Genomic DNA, 16,053 nt, shown 5'->3' with positions numbered 1-16,053 from the left:
GATATGTCTGGGCCACCCTACATATTTCGGTGGCAGAGATTCAGCAGCAGCTACCTGCTGCTCCTGTGCCTGGTCCAGCCCGAAATCCTCCCGGGCCTCCAACCACAAACCCCCCCCATGCCACATAGGCGTCAGCCAACACAGCCCCGTAGGCTGCCTGTCGCGTCTGGACTGTGGAAGAGGAGCCAGCTCGCACAGACATTGGCACTCAAACTGATACCACAACTGCTCACACTGATGAGTATGAGGATTGTTTTCCGACTGACAGGGAACCATTGAATGTTAACAAGCCCACCAGGGCTTCACCACCAGATGAAATTGGCTCCTTCCAAGCCATCATCTCAGAGGTGTCCAAACTTTCCACTGCAGCTTCTACCATCAAGGCTGCCAACGCCCTCGCCATCCTGGATTTCCTCCCTGATGACAAGAAAGCAGAAGCCATGGCCCTATTCCAGGAAGGAGAGGTGGCTTTGGATCACACCATTACAGTCACGCTTGACATAGCGGGCTCGGGGGTTCTGTCAGATGGGGAATGGTGTGGCACTCCAACGCCAGGGCTGGTTGAAGGCCACAAATTTGCACGCTGACGTGCAGTCTTAGGTTGTGGACATGCCTTTTGATGGAGACATCCTGTTTGGGAAGGCAGTAGAAGATACTCTCCAGGCCATCAAGACTGACACAGAGACTGCCCACTCTCTGGGGTACTTGCAGCAAAGGAGGTTGTCCTTTCATTCCACGTGGAGGTCCTCCAAGGGGTGAGTCCCTCAGCAGCTATGCTGGATTACTAGGATTTATTTTTTTCACCTGGTAAGAGTGTGAGCCTTTTTCCAACTCTTACATGTATTTTGCTGTGTGTATTTTCACTTTTTGTGTGATCTTGAGCACTGGAGCCTCACCTACTCCATGCCCTCATATTTTTCATGTGTGTTACACAGCACCTTCAGTGCAGTGACACAGGGTTGTCTTTGAGACTTCCCACTGACTCAATTTTCTGGGGCTGACTACTGTCCCCCCAGAAAAGGTAAAGTTGCGATTAACTTTATTTTTGTCACTTTAAACCAAAGACCCAGTACACCCCATCTTACATGGAGTATTAGAAAGGATTTTATTCTTGTCCCTTTTTGTCTGTGTCTGTTGGAGCATTGTTTCGCTCCCTTTACAACAAGACTTGGCTGGTGGCAGTGGTAACTACCCTAACTTTTCTACTGCGATTATCTTATATAACCAGGGTATTGTTTGAGGCTATTATATTTTATTTTGGCTCCGGCTGGGTTTATTCGCCATTTCTTTTTGTTAAAGTCTTTCTCGTGTTTTTCTCTGTGCGCCAAACCGGGGATGATTCCTTTGTTCGCCGCCTTTTCGCTGGCTTCTGCTCAGAAGTCCTCTTTAAGGCGCCTGAAAGTCTAGGTAGGCAGGAAGTGAGGGAGGGATCTTTGGACCCCTCCAATGAATTCCCTTGGTAACCCAAGTCGCACTCCTGTTTGATTGGCTGAGGGGACTGTCCTTGCCAGGACAGCCACCCTGCTGCCGGATTGACAGCCAGGTTGTATGAATGGGGGAAAACTGCATAAAAAGCAAGTCTCTGGGACTGGAAAGGCAGAGTTGCCACTGGAACGAAAGAACCAAGGAGAAGCTGATGGAAGAGGACCCCGACAACGACTGAACCGCCCGATGAAGCCCTGCTGCAGGTCCGAATCTTCCGAATCCGACGACAGAGAAGATCCTCCAGGAAACATCTTCCCTTGAGCTGGTGGAACCAACCAGTTCGGCCAAACTGCAAGCCAGGGCCCCTCCTCTGGTCGAATTCGCTGTACAGAGCTACAGTGGCCTGGATAGCCAGGAAGGTCGGACTCTGCTTGGGTTTTATGGAGCGCACCTTTTATTTGTTGCTTTGCTCTGCTGCTGGTTTCTCCCCTGGGTAGTGCAGGACCCTCCAGTCTTCCTACTTCTTGTTAGTCCAACAGTCGCTTCAGGAACAGTGAGCCTGCAGGAACTACCAGGAACATCTGCCTCAGCTACAACTTCCTCTCCGTTTTTAAGGTGCTGTGCAAATCCGATTGCTTGTTTCGTTCAACCACGGTGAAAGTGTTTGAAATCTTTCTCCAATCCGATGGCTTGTCCTTCTCTTCTCTTAGAAATGACTTTTCTATCAACCAACCTCGTCCGGAATCCGTGCCACAAACTTTACCGCAAACTTCCCTGAACTGTGTGATCTTGAGCAAAAGACATTTGACCCATTGACTTTTGCCCTAAGCCTTTTCTGCCTGATTCAATCTCTGTAGTTCCTCTCATTCAATTGCCCTAAGTACTTACCTGTTGGTTTGATCTAATTTCTATTAACTTTGTCTTTCCCTCCATTTTAATTTGCTGGAGTGCCATTTTGCTCCCACTTCATTTTGTGAGCTTAACTTGTCTGGAATTTAAGGGAAGTGGTGTGGTGTATTAAGAGTGTGATTTTTAGACTGCTTATAATAGTGTAATGTTATACAACTGAAGAGTGAAATAAATGTGCATTCTTTTACTTGAAAACTTTGGGTCAGTGTTTGCCTGAATCATAGTAATTGCTGTATTTTGTGTAACTATCTGATACTGCTCACTCTTGAGATAAGTCTGGCTGATCAGCCATCGCTACCACTTTGTGTAGTACAGGCTTGTACCAAAGGTGAATATGTACTGTCGGTTGTAGTCTTAATTGTGTGTGGTGTTCCCAAAGGGTACTGCATATAATTCTGCCTAACACTCCACCCAGGAAGCCTGCAGGGGCTGCTCCCAAGCCTACGGCAATGGAGGCCAATGTCCTCCACAGTCTAGGACACAGACACCCAAGCAGGTCTGAATCGGCCGTGGACGAGCACCCCCACTTTCGCACCACAGTGGGAGGCCGACTATCGAACTTTGTCAAACAGTGGAGAAAGATCACCACGGACAAATGGGTGCTGGATATTCTTCTGCGGGGGTACACTTTAGAGTTCCAAGGCAGGTGCCTCTACATTCCTCCTGTCACACGTCAAGAGGTTCATGCCATGTTGAGAAAAGGTAAATCGAACCGGTCCCTCAGTGCCTCCGGGTCTCTAGAGTATACTCCAGATACTTTCTGGTCAGGAAGAAGTCAGTAGGCCGACTAAACAAGTGCCTAAAGTCAAACAAGTTCAGCAAAAGTGCAGCATGTGCTCGACCAGCTGGAGCAAGGGGATTTTCTGGCAACTCTCGACCTGGAGGATGCTTATTCCCACATCCCCATTCATCGCAAGCACTAAAATGCCCTGTTTTTTTTGTCGTCCAGGGGTGGCACTACTAATTCAAGGTACTGCCTTTCGGCCTAATGTTTGCAAGATGGGCATTCACGAAATGCATGGGCCCAGTAGAAGCGCACCTATGCTGCAGGGGGAAACACGTCTACCCTTATCTGTACGATTGGCTTGTTCAGTCCCGTTCTCACACACTGGCGACCCTGCACACAGCAGAGACAATACACCTTCTGACTTCACTTGAATTTTCCATCAATTATCCAAAGTCCTGTGTGGTGCCATCGCAGAACCTGCTGTTCCTGGGCACCCGGCTCAACACTTATCTTGTGTCAAGCGAGCCCCCTTGGAGGAGAATGAAGGCCATCCTAGGGAAGTTTCAGCATCTGTCGACAGCAACCATCGCACAGTCGGTCCATTAAATCCCTGTTGGGCATGATGTAGTCCTGCATCCATCTGGTTGTGTTTTGAAGGTTCCTGATGTGGCCCCTCCAGGAATTCCTGGACGCTAGGTCTCAGCAGGTCACAGGCACGTGGACAGTCAAAATCGCCCTCAATCAGGCATTCCGTCAAGCTCTTTATTGGTGGTCGGCTTGTCCACATTTGACTGGAGGTGCTCCTTTCCAGATCCCTCCGTGCCAGTCGACAGTCACTTCCGGCGCCTCTCTGGAGGGTTGGGGGGCTCACATAGGGCAGTCTCACGCCAGAGGCCTCTGGCTTCGGCAGGGGAAGAATTTACACATCAACGTCCTGGAGCTTTGGGCAGTCTTCTGGGCCCACAAGTCATTCCAGCCTCAGCTACGGGGAAACGTGGTGCGGATCTTCACCAAAAAAACCACCAACACCAGGTTCTACATCCGGAAACAGGGAGGTTCTACATCTGGAAATCTGCTTTCCCTGGAGGCGCTGTCCCTGTGGCTCTTGGCCATACTACAAGGTATGTCCCCTTTCACCTGGCAAGCGTCAAGAACACTGTCAAAGACTCGTGAGTGGGAGCTTCAACTGACGCAGGTGTCTCATCTCTTCAGCAGGTGGGTCTTTTCCCAAATGGACCTCTCTGCGACAGCTGCCAACTCCAAGTATCGGAGGTTCTCCTGCAGCTATCCTCAGCCGATGAGTCTAGGGGATGCTTTCCCATTCCCCTGGGAGGGTCTCTTCCTGTACGCTTTCCCTCCAATTCCGCTCCTGTTACATGTGATCAGCACACTCAGACGGTGCCATTGCAGGATGATCCTCATTGCACTGTCGTGGCCACACCAGATCTGGTATCCGGACCTTCTCCATCTGTCAGTTGCCCCGGCCTTCCAGCTGCCTTCACTTCCTGACCTTCTCTTCAGAGAAGACGGAACAATACTGTACCACGACCCAGCGTCACTGAACCTCACGGTCTTGCTCCTGCAGCCCTAGTGTTCGGGCATCATCCCCTGCCGCTGGAGTGCAAGAAGACCCTGGCCAAGGCCAGAGCACCTTCAATGTTATCTTGTTACAGACACAAATGGAAGCGCTTCATCATGTGGTACAGAGTGCAGGAGATTACGTTGCTACAGATAATGGCTCTGCAGCACCTCCCGTATCTGCTCTCCCTGTCTAAAGCTGGACTGGCTCTCGCCTCCATCAAGGGTCATCTGGCGGCCATATCCCGGTACAAACAGGCCCTCGGCAAGCTTTCCCTGTGGTTGCACAGACTTGTCAAGAAATTCCTTGACTTTTCCACTTGTGAAGACTCCTACCCCACTTGGGGGCTGAATGTAGTCTTGACTAAACTCATGGGGCCTCCATTTAAACCTATTCATCATGCCCCGTTGAAGCTTCTGTCATGAAAGACTGCATTCCTGGTGGCGATCCAGAATGACGCGTTGGGGAAATTCGGACTCTTTTCTGCAAGCAGCCATACTTGACCTTCCACACTGCAAAGGTGATGCTGTGGACTCATACCACCTTCTTGCCAATGGTTCCTTTTGGACTTTCCTCTCAACAAGCCTTTGGTTCTACCAGTTTCTTTTCCAAGCCCTTCTACACCTGCTGAGAGGGCATTGCATTCGCTGGGCTTGTGCCCTGAAGTTCTACGTGGCACGCACAAAGAGTTTTCGGAAGACGTCACAACTGTTCGTGAACTTTGGTCCTGTGAACCATGGGAAGGCCTTCTCCAAGGCTTCCATCTTAAAGTGGCTCTCTAGCTGCATCATGCACTGTCGTCGGTTGGCGAACCGACTTCTGCCCGGCTATCTGAGAGCCCATTACACCAAAGTGATCTCTGCGACAACAGCATTCCTGTCTGGTGTGCCCCTGCTGGACATTTGCAGGGCCGCTACATGGAGGTCCACGCACACCTTCACGAGATTCTACTGCGTCGACAGGAATTCCAGAGAGGAGTCCAGGGTCAGCCAAGCAGTTCTATGCATCCTATTCGCTTGAAGGTGAGCCTGTTCCGGAGGTAAGAGTAGTGGCTTCTGTTGAGCCTTGCCACCTCCCTTGGTTGGGTAATGTTGTACTGCTATGTATTCTTTATTCATGAGCATGTGAATCCATGCCAGACCTCATGCTGGAGAAGGAACAAGTTACTTACCTGTAACTATTGTTCTCCAGCCTGGTTCTGGCATGGATTCACATGCAAACCCTCCCTCCTACCCCTCTACGGCTCTTCTTGGTCATACTGCCACTTTACGTGCTTACCAAATCTGAAGATGGCTGCCAGAGGGGGGGCCTAGGGAGAGGGCAGTCATTGGCTGGGGGCAGCATGACCCAAAGTGCAGTGATTGGTTTAGAGGAGAAATACAGTTTGTAAGTGAAACTATTTTTCTTTTCACAAGGATTCCCGGGCTGACGATGGGGAATATTCATGAGCATGTGAATACATTCCAGACCCATGCTTGAGAACAATAGTTACAGGTAAGTAACTTCTTCCTTACCTGTAATATACAAATGCTCGATTACGTTTTCTGTGAAAGTGGTGTGCTTGACTATGTCTGTGAAATATGATTGTTTTATTGTCATTTATTAGATTTTCTACATTATTGCGGGTAAAGTGATGGCAACTCTGCACTGTTCAGAATATCACCTGAAAACGGGCGACTATTTCTTTGTTCCACCGGGTAGGTTTACCAATTACACTTATGCTTTAATAAGCTAATTAAATGAATCATGAATATGAACAATACTGAACATGTACATTATTGTAATTCACGTACAATGTATTAGGAGATTCCTGGTGAATGATTTTGATGGAACTCTCTAATCCCAATTGCTGTTGATGTTCCATGTATTTTACATAGCATTGGATTTTTTTCTGTTTGCTAGGTAACTCTTTTAATACATAGTTCCCAAACGAGCACACAAATCATCAATGAGTTACAAGGCTTTCACGTTTGACATGGTATTCCTCCCGGTCCGATGTACCCCTTCCCAACATCCCCTCAGTTCTCATGGAATATTGTCAACAGAATCCCATCATACCCCAGTACCTTTCTGTAAGGAAAAGGCGAAACCATCAGGGAAAACAAAGACCATCCCTAAATTCCCACACAGGTTTTACCTCTACCCTCGAAACCGACTTTTCAACAGCCCTAGATTCAAACCCCTTATCCTGACAAAAATCCACAACATCTTTATCCCTTTATTGTAGAACTCACAATTCCCATAATCCCATTCCCCTAATGAAATACCCATGGACTGAGACGAAGACGAGAGGAACTATGAGTATAAGGATTACCCAGGAAAAAGCCCTAAGGAAACAGAAAACAGACCATCACACCTTGACAGGAGGCTGTCCCACTGATCGAGTCAGGCAAACCCAACCCTAACCCAACTTCTGCAGCCTGTTAACATCCTCCTGGTGTATAAAGGAAGGCTGCTGAGCAAGAATGGTCAGTTGCTCTTGGGACTCCAGGACGGAGGCTGTAAGGCTGATTCTGGCAGAGGATCCCTACCTAAAGCCCAAGCACTGGGAGAAAGCCGTGGACCAGAATGAGCACTGTTAAAGGGGAGCCAAAGAGCAGAGAGCAGAACCCCAGATCCTTTTCAGTCCAGGACTGACTGGTAGAGGGACGGATGTGGAACAGAGCAGGAGCTCCGAGCAAGGTCTGCTAGGCAGAAGAAGTGGAGGTGGCGAGTGAAGGCTTCAAAACCCCTTCGCCCCCTACATTAAACTGTGTGTGTTCTCCTGCCACGGGCACCTGGAGTCTGCCCTGTTCCCTCCAGCTTTGGGGAGGATGAAGGCCGGCACCGGAGGCCTCGACCTAAGATAAAGCTAAATAGAATGAATGTCAAGACAAGTGGTGAGTTCTCGTGTACAATGGTAGAGTGCCCTGTTTGTGACATTTAAAGAAGTTATCGTAAAAAAAAGTGACTGTTGCATTGTGAAACTTGTAGTTCTAGGAAACAGCGACAGAGAAAGAATCCAGTGTATAAAATGTTGTGAAGCAACAGGATGGTCCGGCGAAGATAAAGTACCCTTATTGAAAGTCTCTGGCAAATGTGAAGGGAGAGTCCCATAGAAAGGGGAGTTGTGATGGAAGGTGTCTAAAGTGAACTGTTAAAATCAAGACCGGCTCATGCCCTACTGAGGGAAGCCTGAGTAAAACTACCCTGCTAATGAATGCTTGATCTTTTTTTTTTCCAATAGGTTTTTATTGATTTTCAAAGGTAACAGCATAAGCATTTCAAATTCAAACTTTGGGGAAGCGCCCACAACAAGTCAAACTGTAAGCCATTATTCCCTGTGTTTATTCCCCCCTTCCCCCACCCACTTAACCCAATGTCTCGGGAGATACAGTCTGCTTATTCAAGCAATGTGGCTTCGGGCATCTTCAAACAGGATTTTATCCGCCAGTGGTTAACCGGCTTTCCCAGTTCCGGATCCATTCGATCAATGTCAAGGCCTGTTTTCGGGCCGGGCCAAAGGCACCCGAGGGTCTCAGGGCGGGTCCCCTATTTTGCCGAACACCTCTTGAAATTGCAGCCAATCTATCTCTATCTGGGCGCTTGATCCGTGTAACGCCGCCGTGAGTCTTTCCATAAAGTATGTCTTTGGCTATTATCATCCATTCTCTCCTCGTGGGGAGGGCAGGCCTCTTCCACATTCTAGCGCGGGCTGCTCTGGCTGCCAACAGTAGGGAGTGTGAGAGGTCCGGCAATTTATCCCAGTGTTCATCCTTTTGCTGCAGACCAAACAGTATCAATATTGGGTCCTGTGGGAATTCCCCCTCTCCCGCCTCTTTGAGCCAGCTGAGGACTTCTGACCAATAAGTTTGGACCTTCCCACACGACCACAACATGTGCCAGTAATTGGCTCTTTCTCCACATCCATGCCAGCACAGCAGGATTACCTCCGGAAACATCCTTGAAAGCGTGATCGGGTTGTACTGCCATCTATGTAGAAGTTTAATGGCATGCGTCTTGTATTGGCATGAGATCGATGTTTTAAATGCCCTACTGCAGAGTCACCCCCAGAGACCATCCCTGATTCTACAGCCCAGGTCCCTTTCCCATTTTCTTCTGAGGCTTATGGTGGTTGCCTCCCGGGGGGCTAAGAGGGCGGAATAGAGGAGTGAGATGAGCCCTTTCATTGCTACCTGGGTATCCAAGATTTTCTCGACTGGGGTGAGCTTTCTTTGTAAAAGGGGTTTTAGTTTCGGTTTCATTAGGATTCCCCTAAGTCTTAGATAGAGGAGCGGTGAGAGCCTGCCTATTCCCAGTGCCTTTTCGAGCTCCTGGATATTTATAAAGGACTCCTCCTTAACCAACTCTACAAAGGCCCGCGTCAAACCAGGACTGATAGTGTTCGTGACCTTGGATCTATTCCAATACTGGCGTGGACTAAATGTGGCTCAGGGGGGAGGGCCACATGGTCACCTTCTCTCCGTGTACCTTCCCTTCCAGCGCCTTCCACATTGTTACTAGTATCGTGTGTTCCCTGAATTTTCTTGGGAGTTTTCTCATTGGGACCCATAACCACTCACCCACCGTGACAGGGCTCAGGAGGGAGTTTTCAAGGAAAACCCATTGCTTGTTCGGGTCCTCTCTGAGGTGGGGGACTAGAGCCCTGAGTTGGGCTGCTCTGTGGTAGGTTCACAAATCTGGGAGGGCGACCCCCCCTCTATCCTTGGGAGGGTGAGGGTCTCATATCCTATTCTGGGTCTCTGGCCCTGCCATACGAATTTCGTTATGCGCTTTTTGGCTTCTTTAATGAGTACTTCTGGGGCCTCCAAGGGGAGCATCTGAAAAACATACAGGACCCTAGGGAGGAGATTCATCTTTATGGCGTTTATTCTTCCCATCCACGAGATTTGCCCCCTTCCCCATGTCTCCATGTCTTTGAATAATATATCGAACAATGGGGGGTAATTAGCCTGGCTTAAGTCCTCATGGGGCCGAACGATGTTGATCCCCAGGTATTTTATCCCTTCGGTGCAAATTTGGAGACCCAGAGGGGTCAACTCCGTCAGGTTCCTATCTGTATCTGGGGCAAAGGGGAAAATCATCGACTTGCCTACGTTTACCCTGAAGCCTGAGAAGTAGCCAAATCGTTCGATGACCCGCAGGGCGGCTGGGACTGGTCTAGTAGGCTCCCTCAGGTGGAGCAGTATGTTGTCCGCATAAAGGCCGAGTTTAAAGGTCTGACCCCCGACGTCAATACCGCGGACCGTCGGGGAGCGTCTGAGGTACTCCGCCAGTATTTCCATGGTCATGGCGAACAGGAGTGGGAGAGGGGGCAACCCTGCCTTGTCCCCCTCTGGAGGCTGAATATACGTGACAGGCGCCCGTTAATCGTAACTCTAGCTGAAGGGTCTGCATATAGAGCCCTAATGGCTCGTCTGATTCCCTCGCCGAAACCCAATTTGACAAGGACTCCATGTAAGAACCCCCAGTCAACCCTGTCGAACGCTTTTTCAGCGTCGATAGCCACCAAGACAGGATGTCCCCCCTCAGAGCTGCTTCCCTCATGAGATGCAGGGTTTTACGGAAGGTGTCTGCCTCCTGTCTCCCCTGTATGAAGCCCACCTGGTCGGGGTGGATGAGTGCCGGCATATGACTGTCCAATCTCGTAGCTATGATCGTGGTGAACAGTTTCGCATCCACATTCAGGAGGGAGATTGGTCTGTATGACCGACAGTCTGCTGGATCTTTGCCCTCCGTCGGGGTCACCGTTATTAATGCTTTGCCAAAAGACGGGGGTGCCCTCCCCGCCATCATAATATTGGTAAATAGGTCCGCCAAGAACCCCGCCAGCAGGCCCCCAAAGGTCTTATAAAATCCCGCGGTAAACCCGTCTTCCCCGGGGGCTCTACCCAGCTTGAGTCCCGATATCACCTTTAGTACCTCCTCTCCCGTTATTGGGGCGTCTAGGGCTAATGCTTCTGAGGGATTGATCACAGGCAGTGTTACTCCTCCAAGGTATGCTCCAAGCGCTTCCGCCTCTACCTCTCCTTCCCTTCCATAAAGAGTCTCGTAGAACCAAGCAAATTCCTCCACTGTACCCTCTGGATCAGTTCTCACCCCCTCTTTCCCGCTTGAAATTCTTGCCACCCATCTATCCATCCACTGGCCCCGGAGTTTGGCAGCCAGCATAGCATCGGCCTTATCGCCTTTCTCATAATACCTTTGTCGCAGGTGTTGGAGGCCCGCAATGATTTTGCCCATTTCCAGTTCTCTCAGCTCTTGTCTCTTCTCTCTTTCATTTCCCAGATCCCTTTCCCTCTCTTCGTCGCACTTCCCTTCCGATCCCTCTAATACCATTATCTCCGCCCGTAACCTATGGGCGAGGAGGGTCCTGGTCCTTTTTTTGGAGGCCCCAAATCCAATCAATTTACCTCTCCAGGTTGCCTTTGCCGCCTCCCATACTGTCTCTATGTTAACCTCGCCCGTGTTATTCAGCTCAAAGTATTCATTAATCGCCTTTCCCATCTCCTCCTTAAAAACCACATCCCTAAGTAAGAAATCATTGCATTTCCATAGGGATTCCCTGGACTTCAAACCTGATATGCTGAGGTCTGCCCAGACCATATCATGATCCGACCAGCTAACCGGGCGGATGTCACAAGACTCCACTCTGCTCATGTTCCGGTGCCCTATGAAGAGGTAGTCTATTCTCGTTCTGGTACCATGAACCGCTGAATAGAAGGTGTATCCCTTCCCTTCCGGGTGCAGCTCCCTCCATGTGTCTACCAGCCCATAGCCCCACATCAGTTCCCGAAATGTCCCCTGGGGTCTGCACCCTCTGCTGCCTAACGGAATGGCCTCCCCGCTGTGGTCCAGCTCCCGATTTGCCCACATGTTAAAGTCTCCACCCAGTAATAGGAGCACCTCGGTTCTGGCCATTATCTCTCCCATTACCTCTTTGAGAAATTCAGCCTGGCTCGCATTGGGACAGTAAATGACTGCCAGTGAGACTCTAGAGTTGTGGAGGTTACCTGATACGACCATGGCTCTGCCGTCCTCCCTCCCCCACCTGGAAACCTCCGTGAGCCTCTGGTTTCTCTGTGGGATGATTCCGACTCCACCCCGCTTCGTGAGGGCAGATGCCCAGAAGGATTGGCCCACCTGTGCCCCCGTGACCGTTCTGGTTTCCTGGACAAAAAGAACATCCAATTTAGCATTCTTCATTTCCCTCCCCAGGAGGGAAAGCTTTGCTGGAGAGTTCAGGCCCTTTACATTAAGTGAGCCTATCCTCAATGCCTCAACCCGGCCCCTATTTTCATTGAGTGCCATTGGGTCCTTGCCTTGTGTGCCCCTTCTTCCTGGACCTGTGCATGCTGCCCCGTTCCCATGTGGCTTTGAGACTGTATCGATCCCAAGAATTCCTAACCCCAACCCCCTCTCTCACCCCTGCCCCCTCTCCCTCGTCTTCGTGACGCCTGCCAACGGGCAAGCCACCAGGGTGAATACGGGTCCATCTACCGCAGTTCCCTTGAAGAGCGCAGTGTCCCCGGCCGGGGTTTGCTTGATTCACACACTAGATTTCTCTTGTGGCGAAACTTTGTCCACTTAATCCTCTTCGGCTTACATTGTGGGGGTGTTTAGTTTCTTAAATTTCCTTCTGCCCTTTGTCCTCTTCTTTGTGGACCATGGGCCCACCGGCTCCCTCCTGGTGTCCGGGGTCGCCTGTATATTCATCTCGTTTCAGTCCTCCGAGGGATCACCCTTGAGTACCTGCAGCACTTGGGAGGCGGCTTTGCCGCTAGTCACTCTATAGTCCACTCCTGAACATTCAAATGATAGGGCGAATGGGAAGGACCACCTATATCTTATATCCTGGCTGGTGAGCCACTGCGTGAGTGGACGACACTCTCTTCTGCAGGTAAGCGTGAGGGCCGAGAGGGCCTGGTAAATTCTGATCGTATCTCCTTCGAATGAGAAGCTCTCCCCAGCCTTCTTGCCTTCTCAAGGACTTCCATTTTCTCTCTGTAGCGGAGAAAGCGCACAACGATGGACCTTGGGCCGCTCCGCCTCCCCCTCGGTGCGCTCTTTCCAGCTGGACTTCCTTGCCCCCCTCGAGTGCAAAGAGTTGGTTGATGAGGCCTTGGACTTTCCTTCCGATGTCTGCAGCCGTCTCGCCTCTCAGCTGGGTCACCCCCGTGATGCGTAAATTGTTTCAGTGTTCCCTGTTTTCTAAATCGTCCATCTTCAGGATTATGTCCTCTTCTTTGATTTCTAAATCTGTTAGCCTTCGCTTCGTACTTCATGTCCAGCAAATCTGTTTGGAGGTGGTTGTTTTCCATTCCCTCCATTTTTTCTTCCAGAGTGTCTACTCTCCCCCTGAGATCGACTATTGAAGCTTGTATGTCCGTTCGGATTGCCCTAATCTCCTGAAATATATCCTTGAGGTCGTCCTTCGTTAGCGCTGCGGGGGGGCGGTGGGGGCCATCACCGGAAGGCATGGTGTCCGTGTGCAATTCGCAGAGGGGAGTGTGGGACCGGCGGAAGCGTTGGAGAGAGCGAATTGCACTCCTGGGCTGGGCCTGCTCCAGGGCTCCGTCCTCCTGGTGCACCCCGGAGTGATATGCAGGAGCTCCTCACCCGGTCTTGAAATTCCCCCTTTTCGTCCTGGTCTCCCTTTGCCTTCGAAATGGTAAGCTTGCAGGTGGAGGGGGGGGGGCCGGAGGTGACCCGGGGTTTCTCGAGGGACACAGTATTTGCAGCTGAGGCCTGCTTTGCCGGGCGTGTTACCACTGCAATGTCTCAAAGGGGCCCGCCGTCCTCCAGGGGGTGAGGCCAGATGGACTTTGTGGGGTATGTTTCTCTGGCTCGAGCCCAGAGGGCACCAGGGAGGGGGCAGGGAGGGTTAACCAACCCCATTCGGGCCTCACGGAACTGCTCTCCCCCTGTACTCCTCACCTTCTTCCAGCCTCCCCGCGGGGCCCGTTCGCTGGGCCTGGGCTCCTTCTCCACAGGCTTCACTCCTCGTGGGCCTCAGTGTGCAGGAGGCAGATCGAGTGACTCCTTGTGTGCTGCCGGTGGGGATCACCCAGGAGCCGCCTGGAGGCCCCACGCTGTAATGGCTCTTGGTGGTGGGGGCCCGTGCCGGGCTGCCTGGAAGCCCCACACTGGAATGGGTCTTGGTAGTGGAGACTTGCGCCTGGCTGCCTGCAGGGCCCACCCTGTAATGGCTCTTGGTGGTGGGGGCTCGTGCCGGGCTGCCTGGGGGCCCTACACTGGAGTGTCTCTTGGAGGTGGGGGCTCGCGCCGGGCCTTCCCCCGCTATTGGGTTCGTGTGGCGGCAGCACACAGCAGGGGACGTGCTCCGGGGCCAGTGTGGCGTCTGCACATAGCGGGGGGCGTTCTCCGGAGTCCTCCTCTCGAGACTGTGGGCAGCAGGGGGAGCACCCAAAGCTCCGGTGCTGGGCCGCGGCTGTGGGGATGGCGTCTCGCGGATGCGAGTTCCGCGGCTGGTGTCTCAGTGGCTGGGGGCGCAGTAGATCGTGCCGCCCCGGGAGCTCGGTCGCACGGGCTCCAGTAGAGCGAGTCCTCCGCCGCACTGCGACCGGGCTCCGGTTTAGGTCCGGACTGTGCTAACTCTCGGGGAGCACGTAGCTCGCCAGGCTGCTCCCACGGGGCTCGTGCCCTCGCCAGTACCGCTCCAAACACCTGGCCGGGGATTAGGTCAGATTGCTAGGCCCTGCGGTGGTGGAGGAGCGCTGGTATTACACGTCCAGCATGCTCCGCGCCCCCTGGCGGTCTCCCAATGCTTGATCTTTTGAAACCAAGATACGATACCTTTGACAAGATATGATACCTTTGACAGAGTGGTCCGGCACCGCATGTGTGCTCATTCGGAGGTCTCTGTAAGGTATCCAACTGAGAGTTGGCAAAAGTGAAAGAGTGACAAAGCATTGTGCATCGAAGTGGTCCTGCGACGGGTCAAGCTTAATCCTGTGCATAATCGAAAATCTTCGATGTTTATATTGCCAAGCAAGTTGATGACGACATAGATAAAGTTGGTCTGAGCCTGAACGAGGGAGATCAATGGAAAGCTTTTAGGATAAAGCAAGTTTGTGTTAAAGTGAATTAAATTGGTCTCAGCCTGGCGGAGGGAGACTGATTGAACATTGTGTTGGAACGGATCTGAGCTCGGCGGAGGAGGATCTGGGGTGAACCGTGAATGAACCCTGAGAAATTGGATACATAAAAACCCTACAAACATTGTGTTAAAGAGGATCTGAGCCCGGCTAAGGGGGATCCGAGGTGAATAGTGAATCACCTGAGAAATTGAGTGCGTGTGAAATCCTGAGTGGGAAATAACGTATTGTTTGTTTGTCGCATCAGGCCCTCCGCAAGAAGAGACTTTGAAAGGCAAAGAGACTTGGGCACAGAAGGCCCTGATGCTAATGTTTGATCTGCACCTTCGTGCTAGCGAAGCCAGAGAATGTGCTAAGCTCGAGTGCGTCTCCTTGTACTGTGCTGAAAATGCGGGAAGGGGGGCCAGCGGCCTGAATATCCTGATTTATCATTTCTTGCACACTTCTTTCTTTCACATAACACTGTTTCCCACTCTATTTATAATTAGAGGTAAGGATTGGCAATAGTTTTGTTTTAGGATAGGCCCTTTTATTTTGACAAGACACCAATAGGACTGCAATATTATTATTTGATGGTTGTAGCCTGCTCCCATCTTTAGATTTATGATTAGGTAGGCGTTTTTCTAACTTTTTTCTATTGAAGTTCCATAAACACCCTTCAACTATGTTCACTTGTGTCTGTCATCTTACTGTTGATACCATGGTTTCCTTACAGTGCAGACAGAGCACCATCTCTGATCCACAGTCACTAATCTGCATCTTCCATTCATTTGTACAAGCATATCTCCTGGTGCCCAAGTCCACCTTGTAGGAGTTGACAACCGAAGCCTTATCAATTCAATATCTGGAGGATGAAATATGCTCTCACATAGTGCAGAGGCTGAACTTTGAAGTATGTCATTTCCAGATACACTGTATCAGAGTGGTGAGAAACCAGGAAAAGATAAGTTGCAAAGAAAGATCTGAAAAGAAATTAATAGACATCCACACCCTTATAAAGTGATGGTAAGGGAAAGCTAAGGACTCTGCAAAGAAGGGATTTCTAATGAATTCCTTCCTCCCACAGGTTCCGTGTCTATGATATCCCTATCCTAGCACAGCTGTTCTTTGGAAACTTTTCCACCGCCATGGGTGCATCCGGCTCCACATTGGCTCTGTCCGACACCTCTATGCGCCCTGCGCCAGACATGACATTGGGGCTCGTATATATTGAGGCGCTGTGACCTCAGTTTCTTTTTTGCGTACTCTGTTTGCTAATAAGAAACCTGCTCATCGAGCTTTGATATTTTTGTCTA

General features: G+C 50.8%; 1 protein-coding gene across 4 annotated transcripts in view; it reads left to right on the top strand.

Moving 5' to 3' along the window:
• CENPC (centromere protein C) overlaps positions 1–16,053 on the top strand; it is a 1,963,500-nt gene that overhangs the window by 1,835,499 nt on the left and 111,948 nt on the right. For all 4 annotated transcript variants that reach the window (XM_069630493.1, XM_069630492.1, XM_069630490.1 and 1 more), the window contains one exon: positions 6,247–6,337. In XM_069630493.1, coding sequence (XP_069486594.1) covers positions 6,247–6,337 — 91 coding nt within the window. The remainder of the gene's footprint in view (positions 1–6,246; positions 6,338–16,053) is intronic.

This window comes from Ambystoma mexicanum, chromosome 6q (assembly GCF_040938575.1).
Source record: "Ambystoma mexicanum isolate Mex_15411 chromosome 6q, UKY_AmexF1_1, whole genome shotgun sequence".
In the NCBI taxonomy this organism is placed as follows: Eukaryota; Metazoa; Chordata; class Amphibia; order Caudata; family Ambystomatidae; genus Ambystoma; species Ambystoma mexicanum.
The sequence above is the reverse complement of the archived record's forward strand: the minus strand, read 5'-3'. Positions and strand labels throughout refer to the sequence as shown.